The sequence below is a fragment of the Streptopelia decaocto genome (assembly GCF_964273445.1).
Source record: "Streptopelia decaocto genome assembly, chromosome: 12".
Taxonomy (NCBI): Eukaryota; Metazoa; Chordata; class Aves; order Columbiformes; family Columbidae; genus Streptopelia; species Streptopelia decaocto.
In genome coordinates, this window is record NC_138667.1 from 7,860,962 (window position 1) to 7,876,527 (window position 15,566).

At 42.1% G+C, this 15,566-nt stretch overlaps 1 protein-coding gene across 1 annotated transcript in view; it reads left to right on the plus strand.

Annotated features, from left to right (window-relative positions):
* Positions 1 to 15,566, plus strand: part of ADAMTS2 (ADAM metallopeptidase with thrombospondin type 1 motif 2) — a gene marked incomplete at its 5' end in the record, with an annotated part of 181,132 nt that overhangs the window by 138,057 nt on the left and 27,509 nt on the right. The window contains 5 exon segments of the mRNA XM_082063720.1: positions 4,482 to 4,638; positions 5,527 to 5,632; positions 7,293 to 7,436; positions 9,335 to 9,467; positions 10,950 to 11,063. Of these exon segments, the coding sequence (XP_081919846.1) occupies positions 4,482 to 4,638; positions 5,527 to 5,632; positions 7,293 to 7,436; positions 9,335 to 9,467; positions 10,950 to 11,063 (654 nt within the window).

Genomic DNA, 15,566 nt, shown 5'->3' on the forward strand with positions numbered 1-15,566 from the left:
TAACTTTGTATTTGAAAAAGTTATAGAAAAAAAGTCAGCATATTTCTTACTTTCCAAACAAGCTCCAGAAGTATTTGAAGGACCGTCCAGTCAGCTTCATAAATGACTTTTTCTTCAGTGTATTCATAACAGAGAATCGAACATCAACACTGATGATTTCCCAAAAGACATGTAGCAAAGAAGGCTTGGAGGCCTCTGGATATATGTAGTGATGACTTTCAACTGTTTATTGCTGCCCTGGTTTGCCTCAGTTGAATTCTGTTATTGTTTGTTTTTTTCTGCTGCTTCTATCGGAGGAAGGAAGTAGAGTAGAAATGAAGGCAGAATCAAAAAAGAGGGAAAACTGAATGTATTAGTAGATGTTGAGTTCCCCAGAGCAAGGATCTTGGCTGGTTCTCTAGGGCAGATTGTCCTTGTAACCCTCTGTGGTGTCCCCTCACATGGGGGACATTCTCCCAGCTGAGGCCTTTCCACTTCTTGGCCAACATCTCCATCTGTTTCCATCAGCGGTTCTCTGAAATGCCCACAGATTTTTTTGCTTTTCTTGCTGTGAGAAGGAAAGTTTCTCTTTCCATTGGCAGCTTTCCCGCTGATCAGCTGAGTAATGCTCTCCACAGGCCTGCTGTCCTGTTTGGAAAGGGGTCCATCCCAGCCAGGCCTGAGCTGCCGGCCAGCTGCAGGACCTGCATGTTCCTGGCAGCGTGAGCCCTTTGCCGGCCAACAGTAACACCTACACCTCTTCTCCACATGCAGCCTGCTAGCCCCCAAACTTTCTTTGTTTGCACTCTGAAAGAGATTTACTTATAATGCTTATTACTGTGCACAGTTCATCTCTTTTCCTTTTCTGCTTTCACTTTGTCCATTTAATAAGGGGGTGGGCTTTTCTGAGTTAGATGAGAGCTCCCCATTGACTTCCAACAGAAAATATTACCAAGTGTTATCTGATATCTCTACAAGAGTAAAGTTTTGGACAACATCCTTCCAAAACATATTACATCTGCCCTGTCTAGTAACAAGCTGTGCCTGGTCTCATGATTTCCTAAGCTACTTTCTTGCAGGACAGCAGCATTTATCTTTAAAGGCAAAGCAGCTGAAAAAGTGAGTAAAAAATCAATATAAAGACATATCTGGGTCAGGAAATGCCTGATCCAAAGAGCACTGGAGCTTTGGAGATTATTTGGAGGCAAATACGATGTTATACTTGTGCTCCTCTAGTTCCCTTCTCTGGGCATCCCATTGCCTACTATCGGGAGAGGACTGTGGCTGCCATGGCTCTTTGGTCTGAACCAGTGTGGTTGTACAGCAAGGTGAGGTTGACTTGGACCACAGTTTGACAGTTCTCTGGCCATGCAGCATTCGCTGTTAGTACTGTTGGAGCCTTTCTGATTTGGAAGTCCTTGACAAATTGCAGAAAGTGGGAATTCAGGTGAAAATTTGCTAGGAATCAAGAGTATTTGTCTCTTCTAGCTGCTACATTACAGTGAAGAAAGACGAGGGATTAGTGGCCGGATGATTGGTGTGATCAGTGGACTTTGAGTACTCAGCAGGTAGACTGAGTTCTTCCTCTTACTCTTTGGAAGTCCTCCTCACTGACACAGGACCTTGACTTGCTATTTATACCTGTAGCACATGGACATTTAAAGTAATTGACTGTGTGCTGGATGCCTCATTTCCTGCCTTAAAGAGCAGTAAGGCTCAATTTTACATGTGCCACATTTCTGATGTTAAAACTGTCATTCTCAAAGAAGCTGGCCGTCAGCTGAAACGTGTTTTACAGACTTGTGTGTTCTTGTTTTCTCTGCTTATGTTAAAGGGATTTTTCTTTATTTTCCACATTGTGTTGGATGCAAAAACCCCACAATGCTCCACATTAACCAGTTGGGCTCCCTTTTCATTTTCATGAAGACAAACTGTAAAATCACTTCTTCGATAAATAAACATGGAGATGCTCTTGGACTGAACCAGTGGGTTTGCTCTGAGAGTGGACCTAAGTATACAGTGAAAGCAGTTGTTGGCTCATGCCAGATGCCAATGCGGAGCCCAAACCATGAGAGCTGCTGGGTGCACTGGGCCAGCCTGGTCTGGTCTCTGACAGACTCAACGTTCATCAGAAAAGTGCTGCAAGCTGCTCTGTTAGTTCGTTCAGAGACTAAGCTTTTGCTTTTGTGCTGGAGTCCACAGGCTGGGTTTCAGTTTAGCAGGCAGGGAAGAGGTGACATATGACAGAGGAAAGCTACAAAACAGTTTCTTTGGAAATTATTGACTTTTAAAATTCTGTCCTTGTTTTCTGGTCACGCAGAGATTTCTCTGCAAATATTCAGATACCATTAAAAAAGCACAAATTGGTAATGTGTATTTTTTGGTTGTTTCTGATTGATGCATCTTGTAAGTTGTGATGATTTTCATTCAGTAGAATGTAGAGAAGGAGATGATTATGAGACAAAGAACTACTAGCAAACGACACACATAACTTGAGATTTCTCAACTGCATTTTACAGCATTCTTTACTTTTGGAATGCTGCAGTAAGATTTCTCACTGAGCTTCCAGACGGGGTTGATTTCTTTTGTGAAGCTTTGGAGAAATGAGAACAAGGTAGAGATGATGTAGAGAGGTTTCTTGTTTGTTTGCTTGCTTGTTTTTGTTTTACCATTGGTGGATGTTATTAAAGACCTCAACAATGGTCAAACCTTGTTTAACTGAATAGGATTTTTGCTTGAAGTACCAGGAGTTTACCCTGTAATCATCACTCAAAGTTTGTTTAAGTCTGTTCTTCTAAGTATATGAAGATGCAATAAAGGCACCACAACTGTCCTGCCATTTAAATACAGTTATTAGTTCAATTTTCCAAGGGAATTATAGCTGGAAGCAGTATGATCCAGCGTGGGATTATATTACAACTTTTATTACCACAGTGGTATCAGAATCCAAACTGTGCCTCTATTTGGTTTATTAATTTGTTTTTCTGAATATTTGCAGAATTGTAATAGCCCAGTTTTGCCAAAATCAGACCTCAGTTTGGCAGACTTTTATTTTATCAATTCCAGTTGTTCTTCCACAACCCTTTGAGGATTTTCTTTTTCATGTAGTCAATACTCTGTGTACTCCATCATGCACTCAATTACAGGACACGTCAAATACATCTGTATTTAAATATGAACTATATTACTTCTCTCTTATTTTTGGCCCAGGCTAGGTTTTGCTCTACATTAAGTGTTTTGGAATGACAAATGCTTACAGTACAGTATAGCATCTAAATTGTAGTGGTTTGTGTTATGATTACAGTGTTGTCATGGTAATATGATTTTTGCAAAGGAAAAGCCAGGGTTCACATATGTAGTTCTTACAAATCCTGGAAGGCCTGGGATGGGTCAGTTAGTCATGCTCTTCATAGCATCCCACATACAATAAGCTTTCCTAAGTCTTTGCAATGCACAGAATTAAGTAGAATTTGGAGGGAACTCCTTAAATAGTGCTATTTTGAAAAAAAGGCAAGTGTAGTAGTTGGATTTTAAAATACCTTTCTCTTTCTTGTTCAAGAGGATTATCTTTCGCAGCACACCTAACACATCTTAGCTCATTTGAGTTGGCTAAGCTGTGTTGGCGCACCACCCGTGTAATGCGTGGTTTAGAGGGAGAATGGTGTACCACAGTGGGAAGTTGCTTGCGCCACCTTCTGAATGATCTTCAGATATGGAATGGGATAAAGAAAATGCACTTTAAAAGACAGCCAGTGGGAAAGTCCATTTCTGAAAGTACACAGCTGAAAAAGTACCCTTGATTTTTGCACTTACAACATCCAGTAGTGTTCAAGGGTCGGACGAAACAGCCCTAACAGCTCGGTTGTATGGCAAAAGTGGTGGATGAACTGGGTGCTGCCCATCTGCCATTGCTGCCATTTCCTTCCCTTGGCCATGAGCCATTTCCCATCCCCACGCCGGGTTAGTCTCTGTTGGCCAACAGCTGCAACAGTTCCAACAGGGGCACGGGCTCCATTGGAAAATCTGTATCCAAACTGGAAGTGATGCTGTAAGCTGGGTCAGGGTGGCATAGAAATAATAACACAGAGTGCACGATACAATATCTGCTTTGTCATTAAAAGATGGTTGGCTTTCTGGGCTGCAAGTGCATAGTGATGGGTCATGTTGAGGTTCTTATCAACCAACACCTCCCAGTCCTTTTCAGGGCTGCTCTCAATCCGTTGTCCACCCAAGGTGTAATTGTGCTTGGGATTTCCCCAGCCTGTCTTAGACCTCATTAATACGCCATGGAGATTGCATTTAATCTAACCGTGCACATTAACTATTTTCTTACTTTCTTGATCCAGTAAAATTTGTTTCTGAAGTGTAATAGTCTCTTTATTAACAACAGATTTTCAATGGACATGGAATGTTTATTCAAGTGCCTGAACAAGCTGGGGGAAAAAAATTGCAATGCTTTTACTAAATAACTATTGGTATCTTTTTTTCCTGTGCATATGCAGTCCATGAGTCTGATAGAGATTGGGAATCCTTCACAAAGTCTGGAAAATGTGTGTCGCTGGGCCTACTTGCAACAGAAACCAGACACTGGGCATGCAGAATATCACGACCATGCTATCTTTCTCACCAGGCAGGATTTTGGTCCATCTGGCATGCAAGGTAAGATGTTTAGAAGGTTTTGTTCTATAAATGTCAAAACTTCTGAGCAGCATTTGTTTATCATTTAACAAGGCTAGTTATGCGAAGTTTAATAGTGTATCTTTTGCTCAGTTTTGGTGCACATTTTCTCCAAGAGCTCTGCATGGGGCCATTTTCAGTTGTAACAGTTTCACTTATTATTTTATCCTTTCTTACTGGTGCGATTGTTTATCGGATCATGTATTTGCTCTTGCTGAAGCCAAGCAAATGAAAGCCCTATGTAAACAGTCCTGAAAATGCCCGAAGATTAAAGAATAGATTTTGTGTTTAAAATCTCCAAAGCTGTTGCCATGTTCTAGCAGGATTGCCAAGAAGTATTGTTACAAAGAGATCTGGAACAGCAGGGTCAAGTGCGGTCCACGTTTTCCTTTTTTCGGGGCTCTGCCTTCCGTGAGATCAGGTTTGTTCACTGGAGGGAATAAATCTCAGAGCTTTCCTGTCCTGTTGGCCAGATCTGCTCTCTGCACGGGGCTGGGGCTTTGCTTATGTGTTCCCTGAGGGCCAGAGCTGCACCGAGCTCCTGCTGAGCTGGGACACAACAGCGTGTGGTGTCCTTTTCCCCTGTTGCCTCAATGCACATGGGGAAGGCAATTGCAGGATGGTCCTGGAGGTGACAACAGTTTTCTTGGTGAGCCAGCAATACAGCTTTAATTTGCTCAGCAGGCTGGTTTCATCTGTTTTGTAGATGAGGGAACACGTTATTAAGTGTTTGGAGGCAGAGGTCTCTTGAGAGGACTGCTTCAACTATATTTGTGTCACAACAGAAGACAGATGTTTGTCCTAGAGCTTCTCACCACATTGCCTTTTGCATACTTGTTCATCTTCTGGAACACTTGGTATTTCTCACAGGCTATGCTCCTGTCACTGGAATGTGTCATCCTGTTCGAAGCTGCACTCTCAACCATGAAGATGGTTTTTCATCTGCGTTTGTGGTGGCTCATGAAACTGGACATGTGTGAGTAGAAGTGTGGACATCTGTGTCCTACTTTAAAATGTCTTTGGTACTGACAAATACTATTGGCATTGGAAAGATGACATTTATGTTAAGAAACGATATTCAAAGTTAGCTCTGGATTCAGGTCTCAGCTGTCTCAAAGCTTTCCTTATGATCTTAAGTAAGCTTTATGTTTTAGGTATTTTCAAATGGAAAGAGGAGCTAATGCCAAAGTATCTTCCAGGGCTGCTGTGAGAGTAGATTGAATGGTGTACTATAGTCTTCTGCTGGAAATGTAAAGTACACATAGTGATGAAATATGAATGCATTGAGTCAGTGGAATACATGATTCTTGAAAACAATCCATATTAAATAAGCACATTATCTGTACATGTTACTGCTGGTAAGGGATGCAATACTGTATAGAAAGAAGGTGCCAAACACTGAGGTTACAACTGTTCTATATATTTGATGTTAAAATGCAATCATTTTACTTATAGATGTGATTAGAACCAGTGACCGGGCAGCAGTTGTCAGAGTTTGGCTTCTCCCAGGGTGTTTCAGTTTCTCTGTTTGCACACTCAGTGTGCAAACTGAGCACACTCAGTGATTTCCCATTTTCTCTTTGGTAGAACAACAGTTCCCAGAGGGCTTTTTCTGAACAGTTTCAATGTATCCTGCTTTCCCTGGGAAATCCCGCAGGCCCTTTTCTCTTTGTTGTATCAGAATTGTTAAGGGCTTTAAACAAAAAGTTGCCAAAGTTTATTGAAATCACTGTAAACGTATCTTAATTAGACAGAGACATAGAATTGATACCCAGATGGTATTTGATTCCAGAATTTTTGAATCAGGATTAAAAAGAATGCACAGTGAGCTTTAAAAGAGATACCACTGAACAATGTTTGCAATACCTCATATCACATTCAACCCCAATCTGTTGATTTGGTTTGAATTATGGACAGATATCACCCATGTTAATCTAACAGTGCTCATAAAAAATGCACCATAAGATCCTAAAAAAGGAAGGGAGAAAACATATTCATAATAAAGTGAAAAAGAAGAGTTAAAATATGTGTAACTTGGGGTAATTTTCTAGAATGCTCCCAACACTTTCCAGGCTGTTTCACAGTTATACAATGTGGGATTGCTACTGGGCAATAGCAGCAGGTAGGCTAAACTAGCTTTCAGTGTGGTGTCTTTTTCTTTCACCCCCCATGAAAAGGACTTGTCTGCAGTTGCAAATTACTTCAAATTAAGCTAAATTGTGATTTTAAAAAATAGCTCCAGGTTGTGGTATGAATAAATTTCTGTTAATACTCCTGGAGAATGGACTAGATCCTTAATCCAGAAATGGAGTCCATTAGCCATCGTAATTCACAAATGTAGGTGTGCACGCAAGTCTAAAAAAGGCATTTTAGTCTATTTTGAAAGGGGATTAAACTAACCACATGAAAGTATTCTCAAGGGTCAATGCTTCCATGTGGGAGTTACTACAGACCAGCTCTTCAGCTTCAGTCTCACCCTGTCTTATTTCTCATGACTTTGCTCACGTGGACAAGAGTCTTGGGACTTAAGAACCTTGTTGCAATCAACCACTGGGGACATTTGGGATGTGGAAGCACTTGGGCACTCAGAGTTCACCTGCGATGTAACTGTGCTGGCTCTCTCCTGTCCGGGGCAGTTTAGGCATGGAGCACGATGGCCAAGGGAACAGATGTGGGGACGAAGTCCGCCTAGGAAGCATCATGGCCCCGCTTGTGCAAGCCGCGTTTCATCGCTTCCACTGGTCTCGTTGCAGCCAGCAAGAGCTGAATCGATATCTCCAGTGAGTAGCTGTTAAGCAACCTCTCTCATTTGATTAGGAAGCATGTAGGAACAATTCTGCATCTAGCATTTGTGCTTTATCCTTTTGTTAGTTATTCAAATGCAGTTGCAAACAAAGAATTACACCCCCCCGCATCCTATTGGCAACAAGATGCTTCCCTATCAATTGCAAATAGTAATGCAAGTTCTCAATTAGTATGATTTCAGTCCATTTTAAATTGTTGTCATTTTATTTTTTGAATGTTGATAATACGTATCTGCTGTCCTCTCAGGGCTTATGAGATGACGCTATTACTAATCTCATTGCTAACTTTCCTCCCTCCCTAATATAACCTCTAGCTGGAGGGATGCCTGTGCTACCCAGCAGCGTGCTGTCTGTCTTACAGATAGCAAATTTGGCTTCAAGGGTCATTTGTTGCTTATGATATCTGTCCATGATAAGATCATCCTGCCTTAAGAGGAAATGCTGCCCTTTAAGTGCTCAGGGCTTTTCTTGACTTTAACAGATATCTAAAGAAAGAATGTGGTTCTAGGATTAATCCTTCAGTTGTTACTTTTCTTTTAAGTACCCTAAATGCAAAAGCTATTAAACAGCTTCATCCATGCTCCTTGCCGTCCCTTTGAACCTGACACTTTGGACATTAAAACTGCTCTGGATTTTCCTGACAAACTGTGATGTTTATGATCATATTTTTGCTCCTTATAGAAAAAAAATCTTCCCCTTGCTGTTATATGCAGGTTGTATGGAAAAATATGGGGAAACTACTAGGACACCTAGAAAAAACTGAAAATAAGTAGGAAAAAAAGCAGCAAAATACATGAAGTAAACTTGATTCAGTCTTTTTGTCAATATTTTTATTTATCTTAGATATGGCCATAAGGAATAAAAATATCGTGAGGGAAGTGTGATTGTTTCAGTGAGCAAGATCCTTTAGAGCTTTAGTCATTAAATAAAAATTGTCTGGCCTAGTGGGCTGCTTTACATTCTTTTAAATACAGCTATTTTTAAATATCTTAAAGTAGAATGGTGGTTTCCTTTGAAGTAAATCTAACCTCAAAATTCTGCTTCTAGCTATTGATATCTTCAAGGCAGCCTGAATGATTGCCAGAATAGACTCATGTATGGTGTCCTCGTGTCTGTTAAATAACTCAGAGGCATTTCAGAGATACTGTCAACCATGTTGGTCTTGTGAATTAACCTATATTCATCCCATGTTAACTATCAGTGATATTAGCATCAGTCCTCTGTCCTCCAGATGTGATTGTGGTACGTTACGGTCTGTCCTCACTATTTAGGAGGAGAGTAGAAATATTCATCACACAGAAGGGAAACTGTACGAGCTGTAGCTGGAGCTGAGAGGTATCAGGAGAAACAGAGAGAGGAAACAAACTGGAGAGTTTAGTGTAGTCAGGAAAGAACACACGGTTGTACATGAGTTGCTGCTTCTCAGCAAGGACACAGGAAAACCGTAAGCTTAGTGGTAATCTCACATGGTTACCCTGGCCTCTGCTTCTAAACCTTCACTTGAAAGACAGTTGCAGGCAGCAAGAAATTCCACAAATGGAAAATTAATTAAACTGTCTTTTCTTCTTGGTCTCATGCGGTTTCTTCCTTTGATTCCTTTCACATAAAGAGCCTGGAGACTGATAGGAATTTACCTGCAAGCTAAATGGAAATTACAATGGAAGGACTTCAGAAAAGTTATAGAGAGAATCCATTAAAGGTGGATACACCATTATAAAGTTAAGGTGAATGTAATTGCAATATTAGTTGCTCTTCACAACCAGTGTCTGAGAAATCATAGGCTCTGTTTTGTTTGGAACAAAAAGGCAATGAAACCGCAAACACTGTGCAAGTCTCACAGCCCCATCTGTTACTGTAATTTTTGCCTGTTGCAGTTCCTATGATTGTCTGCGCGACGATCCCTTCGAACATGACTGGCCTTCCCTTCCCCAGCTGCCAGGAATTCACTACTCCATGAATGAGCAGTGCCGATTTGATTTTGGTTTGGGCTACATGATGTGCACAGCTGTGAGTACTTAAGTTTGGCTTCTGCTGTTTCTCATCCAAGAGTGTTGGATGCAAGTGTCTCTGAAATGTCCTTAGTAGGGACAGTGTAGTCAAGCCCACAAGGAAAGATGTTGTGCCCACTTAGCTGTAAGCAAGGAATAACAACTGAATGTTGACAAATATGTCATTAAAAGTATCTCTGTCTTTTTATTTTAAAGTAGAGTTACAGAAATAATTATTCTGTAGTTTCATAAATAGCTGTAGGCTTCAAGCAAACAAGCTTGCTGCATTATCAAGCCTCCTATTGCTGGCAGCTAATTATTTTGCTACAAAACTCCCACCCAGATGTGAAGGAAATGGATTTGGTGGCACACCTTGTATGCTAACAGAGGGCAGTATGCTTTTATGATCCAGTTTTATGGAAAGCGTGATGCATTTTGATGCCTAGCATGAGAAAATAAGTGTAACAGCGAGTAGACCAACTTGCAGGGGCTCTTGATGACGTGGTTGACTCTCTTGTACCAGGAAAACAAGAGGCAAAGGCTAAATTTAAAGTACAGCAAGATTAGTGCAATTCTCAGTGGGCGGCCTCAGAAAGCAGAGCCCTCTGCAGCAGGGCTGTGCCTCCCACCTCCTGCTCCTCAAGTAGGACAATATATTAAATGGAAAGATGTTTGCAGCTGGTGTGGCAGCTGCTAACACATAACATTTCTGCTTTCACTCCCATCTGCAGGAATATGTGTGCTGACCAGTGTCTCTAGGTAATGGATGAGAACCTTTAAAGCATCAGCTGTAGTATTGTGTCTTGACACAATTCCCACTGATGCTGCCTTGGAAGAATGTCCCTGCCAAAGAGGGTCTTTTCTTACAGCTGTTCTTCAGAGCCTGGGAGACAAAGGCATTCTATTCTTCTTTGTTCAGAATAGCCAAAAGCATGTCCAGACATGATGTTTCAGTATATTGTGTGGTGGGTGGTTCTCATCCTCTCCTATAGAAGCTCTTGCATTGTAGGTAAAATGATGATTTAGTCATTGGATCCAGTGTCCTGAGCTCAAGTTTCCATCCTCCTAAGAAGGTGATTGCAACAGCTGAGCTACAGTCTGAGCAGCTTGTTTCCCTCTGCCATGAGTACTCAAGGATTTTGTTTGTTTGTTTGCCAAATGAAGCAGCACCATTTGGAGAAACTGTAGGAAAAGGCTGTGTGTGCCTTACTGTCCAGGGAACTGTTTTGCCCTTGCCTGTTCTGCCTTTGATCACTAGTGTAAAACTATTTTTGCCTGACTTTATTCCATCAAATGCAGGTGAGATTTCATTTCAGAGTCACTGATGATTTTGCATGAAAGTGCAGATATGCTCAGTCTGTAGCCACTGCAGGAATCAGTGATAACAGCTGGCATTTTACAGCTAGGAAAGGAAAAATCCCACCATGCTGCAGCTTCTGCTGCAATTTCCAGTGGGAGTTCTCTCAAAGCATCGTCCACTCTGATCTTTTTTGTGTTACAGTTCCGTACGTTTGATCCCTGCAAGCAGCTGTGGTGTAGCCACCCCGAGAACCCCTACTTCTGCAAAACAAAGAAAGGGCCTCCGCTGGACGGGACCATGTGTGCGCCAGGAAAGGTGAGAGCAGGTGCTGCGTGGACCCGCACGCTCACGTGTGTTCGTGTGCACTTGTGTGCAGTTGGGGATGTTCCCCTTAAAAACAAGGCAAACAAGAGAAGAACCTGTCTCAAGGATCTGAGGTCTGCCAAGATGTGAGTTAGACTCAAGTGCAAGTAATGTTGAGCAGCTTGAGGGGAGGAGGCAGAAGCCAGGGCTGGTGTGTCCTGCATGGCAGATCTGCACAATCTTGGTGGGTTTTTGCAATAGTGCTAAAGATGGGGAAATTTCCACTGGCCTATGACTTTTGTGAGGTCAGGAGTTGTGTTTGTCTCAGTGATGTTGTAGTGACGCTGACTGGCCTCCCCAGAGCAGGGGGTGCAGAGAGCACTGAGGTCCCGGAGATGAAAGCCAAACCTATGGCTGCCCCGAGGGAGTGGATGGATGTGGGTGTTGAGTGCCAGCTGGAAAGAGCCAACATGACGGCAGAGAGGGGCTGTGAAGAGAGAAGGGCTGATTTGCGGAGGTGGATTTGCTGGCTTGATGGGAGCCAAGGGCCGCACGAGGAGCTGTGGAGGGAAGGTGCGAGGTGGGAAGGGCTCAGACAGCTCTGAGCCCTCAGCCACCATGCTGGACCTGTTCCAGGTCACAGTTGCCCTTCTGTGGAGGTCACGCTGTGCCCATAGTGGATCTGAACTGCAGGACCTTTGAAGTCTGCTGAAAAAGTCTGGCTTCCCTGGGCTTTGGATGCAGTGACTGGGGGGGAGAGGAAGATGTTGCTACTTGGAACGATTTTTTTGTAAAACTCAATGAATGACATAATTTTTGTGATAAATTAACCATATTAGCAGCTGCTGCTATGGTTGGAGATGTCTTTTTTATCAAAACATAATGTAATGCTAAATTAATTCCCTAGCAAGTCATGCTCTCTATAAACCACTCCCTTCTGGTTTTCTCTTATTTAGATTTTTCCTCTTAAAACAGCTTTGTTTCTTGTTGAAAAATATATATTTTTTAAAAATTACAATCCAAAATCTTAGACAATTTCTTTGGATTTGCTTTTCTATATCTTGATTTTTGTGTTAAAAATATTAATGAAAACCCCAGAAAAATGCAGTTGTATTCCATTTTGTTGCATCACCCTCTTCCCCAAGGCATTCATTCATATTAGTATTTGAACAGAAATGAGAAGAAAAAAAGACCTTGTAACCATACAGTTAAGGATCGGTCAGTGCTTCCATTATAAACAGTTTGTCAGGATATTATGCAACTCAACTGTAAGAATTTTCTCTGGCCTGGAACTTGGGATCCAAGGCTTCAGCAGCCTGCAGACAGCCAGGCTTTCAGTGCAGTGTAGATGCGAGGCAGTGTGTGCACATTCTGAAGCTCCAGTAGATGATAGGACTATGACTGTTGTATTCCCAGAGGAGCTGTCCCAGTTTTTTGATAAATAAATGTATTGCAGCCTTCCAGGAGAACCTGAGAAAATGGTATAAAATGAAAACCATTTTATTAGATAAGGCTCAGCAATCTAACTTTTTTTTTTTTTTAAAATAGAGTGACCTATGAAGGTTATACAACTAACTTTGTATATCTGAGCTCAGCATTTGACCAGTGTATATAGTAGTTGTTGCTGTTTTTAATACAGGCACATCAGAGCAGTCCTTTTCCATCTGTTCATTTCCTTTTCGTCCCTGCCTTTGATTTGGCCTTCCCCTGTTCACTCTCTTCTTTGATTGGGACAACACCAGAGACTCCTACCTGCAAGGATGTAAACTGCACATATCGCCCAAAGCTGGGACTTAGTTGCATTATGGCAGCTCTCTTTAAGATAAATATCCCATGATACCTCATCAGCACACGAGGAAGAGGAAAACAACTTCAAACTTGATCCAGTGTTTTCTTTGGAATAATGCCAGAAAAGGAAAGAACAGAAACATAAGCAAATAAAGATGTTGATTCAAAAACACCCATTTGTTTCCCACTTCAGAGACCTGCAGTTTTCATGATTTCATACCACTAATTCCCAGGGCCTATTTTAAGCTCAGACCAATCACAACACTGCTGATGTGTCAAAGAAACATCCTGGCTTTGCAGCAGCTGAGGAGACCGAATGCCAGAAATGAAAGCGATGTTCCGGAAGCTAACGCGGCGTATGGTGTGTAGATGTTCTCACCTCAGCCTGGTGTTCGGATAACTGATAACTGGTCTCCTCGCTTTCCCAACTTAGCAGATGCTATAGAGGAGAACCCAGACCAGCTGCCTCCTTCCTGGCTGACAGTCCGGGGTGAGATCGCCCACAGGAGACATGAGATCTGTAGAAGATTTTGGGCAAACCCGCTGCTAGGGGCTGTGTCTCTGCATGCCCGGGCTGTGCCTTGGGCCGAGGCGCCGCCCCTCAGAAATGGAAGGAAGATGAGACTTCCTAATGCTGGCTAGATGTGTGTATGTATGCATACATATAGATGTATATTTAAGTAAATATATGTAAATGTATGTAAGCTCTTCTGTGCATGTGGTTACTTGAAATGAGTTGCCAAGAGAGTGATGTTCTGCCATTCCAAAAACTTTTTAATAAGTCTCCTTGTGGAAATGGAGACATTGAACAACCATTATGTTAATTGGCAGCAAACTGATAATTTGCTGGGTTTAGGGATAGAAAAATAAACATTCTCTTGGAGGTCCCCAGCCAGAGAAGAAAACTACTATTTTTATAGAATCCTTTTCCTTTAGGAAATAGAATATTTCATATTGCTCCTAGCCTGATTTTTTTTTAAACTAGATGGAGTTTTCAGTAACAAGAGGGAAGATCCCGTCGGTTTTGTGAAGCTTCAATGATGCAGCAACTTGCAATTATTTCTGTGTCTGAATGGCCACATTAACTTCCATGAAATAACTCCGGTGTGTAGAGTTAAACACATGGAGGGTCAGAGTCTGAATATGAAGTCAAAGGCACTCCATAAATTGCTATAGTAAACCCTGCAGCCGAGGTATAACTGTGCAAAGCTTATCTCTGCCTGGAATTCTGTGGATTAAAAAAATCATATGCTTCCAGTGAATAATTTCTTTGCTTGTACACAATTCTGTCAGCTCCACTGTTAGCCTCAGGCTTCTGAAGCCAGGCAGCCTTCAGAAATATATCATCAGTTTTTGTTGTTCTGGTTTTTTAAACTATTACTCTTCTGGGGAGACATTTATATCGGCTGAAGTAGCTAACTGCTCTCCGCAGGATGGAAACAAAGCCCAAAGTCATTCATGCAAGGAGATCGCGTGCTCCAGCCCATCTGCTCGCTGCAGTGACTAACACAAAGGGTTGCACCACCTGAGCCTCCTTTTTCCTTTTCTTGGAGAGAGGTGAGAGGCTGGTACCTGCCCCTGCCAGCCGAGCTGCTGTTGCTCTTGGATTTGGCTCCTGTGCCAAGGAGCCAGCACAAACCCAGCAGGTATCCTCTTCACTTGCACCACGCTGAAGAGACAATCTGAGCCAAACCTGGAACGATTTTTTTTAGTCTGTCAGGAAGGGAAGGGAATGATTAAATATTGAAATAAATAGATATTATTGTGAAGAAAAATGGACCAAGAAAAAAGGCTTCTGAAAACACTAATGTGTACTCAAGGCAGTCCAGATAATTTCGCAGTGAGAAGGCTGACCTCAGCTCTCTCCGAGACGGGGGCAGATGGGGGAGTGCGTGCCGGGTTAGTCACCACAGAAACAGTGAGAATACTTGATTCTCCACTGAAGAAACTTTTACTGGCTTAGGGTAGAATTTAGCGTTAGAGCTTTCAGCTTATCCCTTGCAACTAATTATTCTCAAACAGATGAAGCCAAGCGGGCCAGCCTGCCTGTGACAGGAAATACAGATGAATAAGTAACCCTCTCCTGATCCGATCTCAGGATCTCAGGAGAGCGGGGACAGCTGAACACCACCAGCCATGATGCAGGACAAGGAGTTACCTGGTAGATATTGGGGCGCCAAGCGAGGAGATAGGAGAGTTGCCATTTGCTGCCTGACATAAAATAGGTAGAGATACCCAGGGAAGATCTGCAAGTCTTTTCTAGAAAAATTGTGGATGCGTTAAGCCCACAGGAACACACTGGCTCTTTTTTTTTGGCATCTGCATCAGTTGTTTCAAAGAACTGCTGAAAACAGCAGTGGAATGTTTTACTGCAAGAGATTTAAGCTTCCTTTTCTGGAAATTGCACTTGTTTGGGACTGTCCTGTTTGCCAGAAAAATAGGCGAGACTGCAAGAACTCATCTTGTCTTCCATTTAGAAAACAATTTGCCTTTAGCCTTTCTTTTTCTTGTTAAAAAAAAATATTGCTTTAATATGCTTCATTCTTTAAATTAAACCCCCTGTTTATGAAGGGAATAGTGGTTGAAACTGGCTCTTTGCCACCTCATTATGTAGCTAATGTAATAGAAATAGGAAGGGTTGGCTCTAGCTTCCTTTATTACCCTGGAGATTGCTCCAGCTCTGGTTTTACCTTCTCACGCGTTTTCTTGCCTGGGTCTGCACTGGGT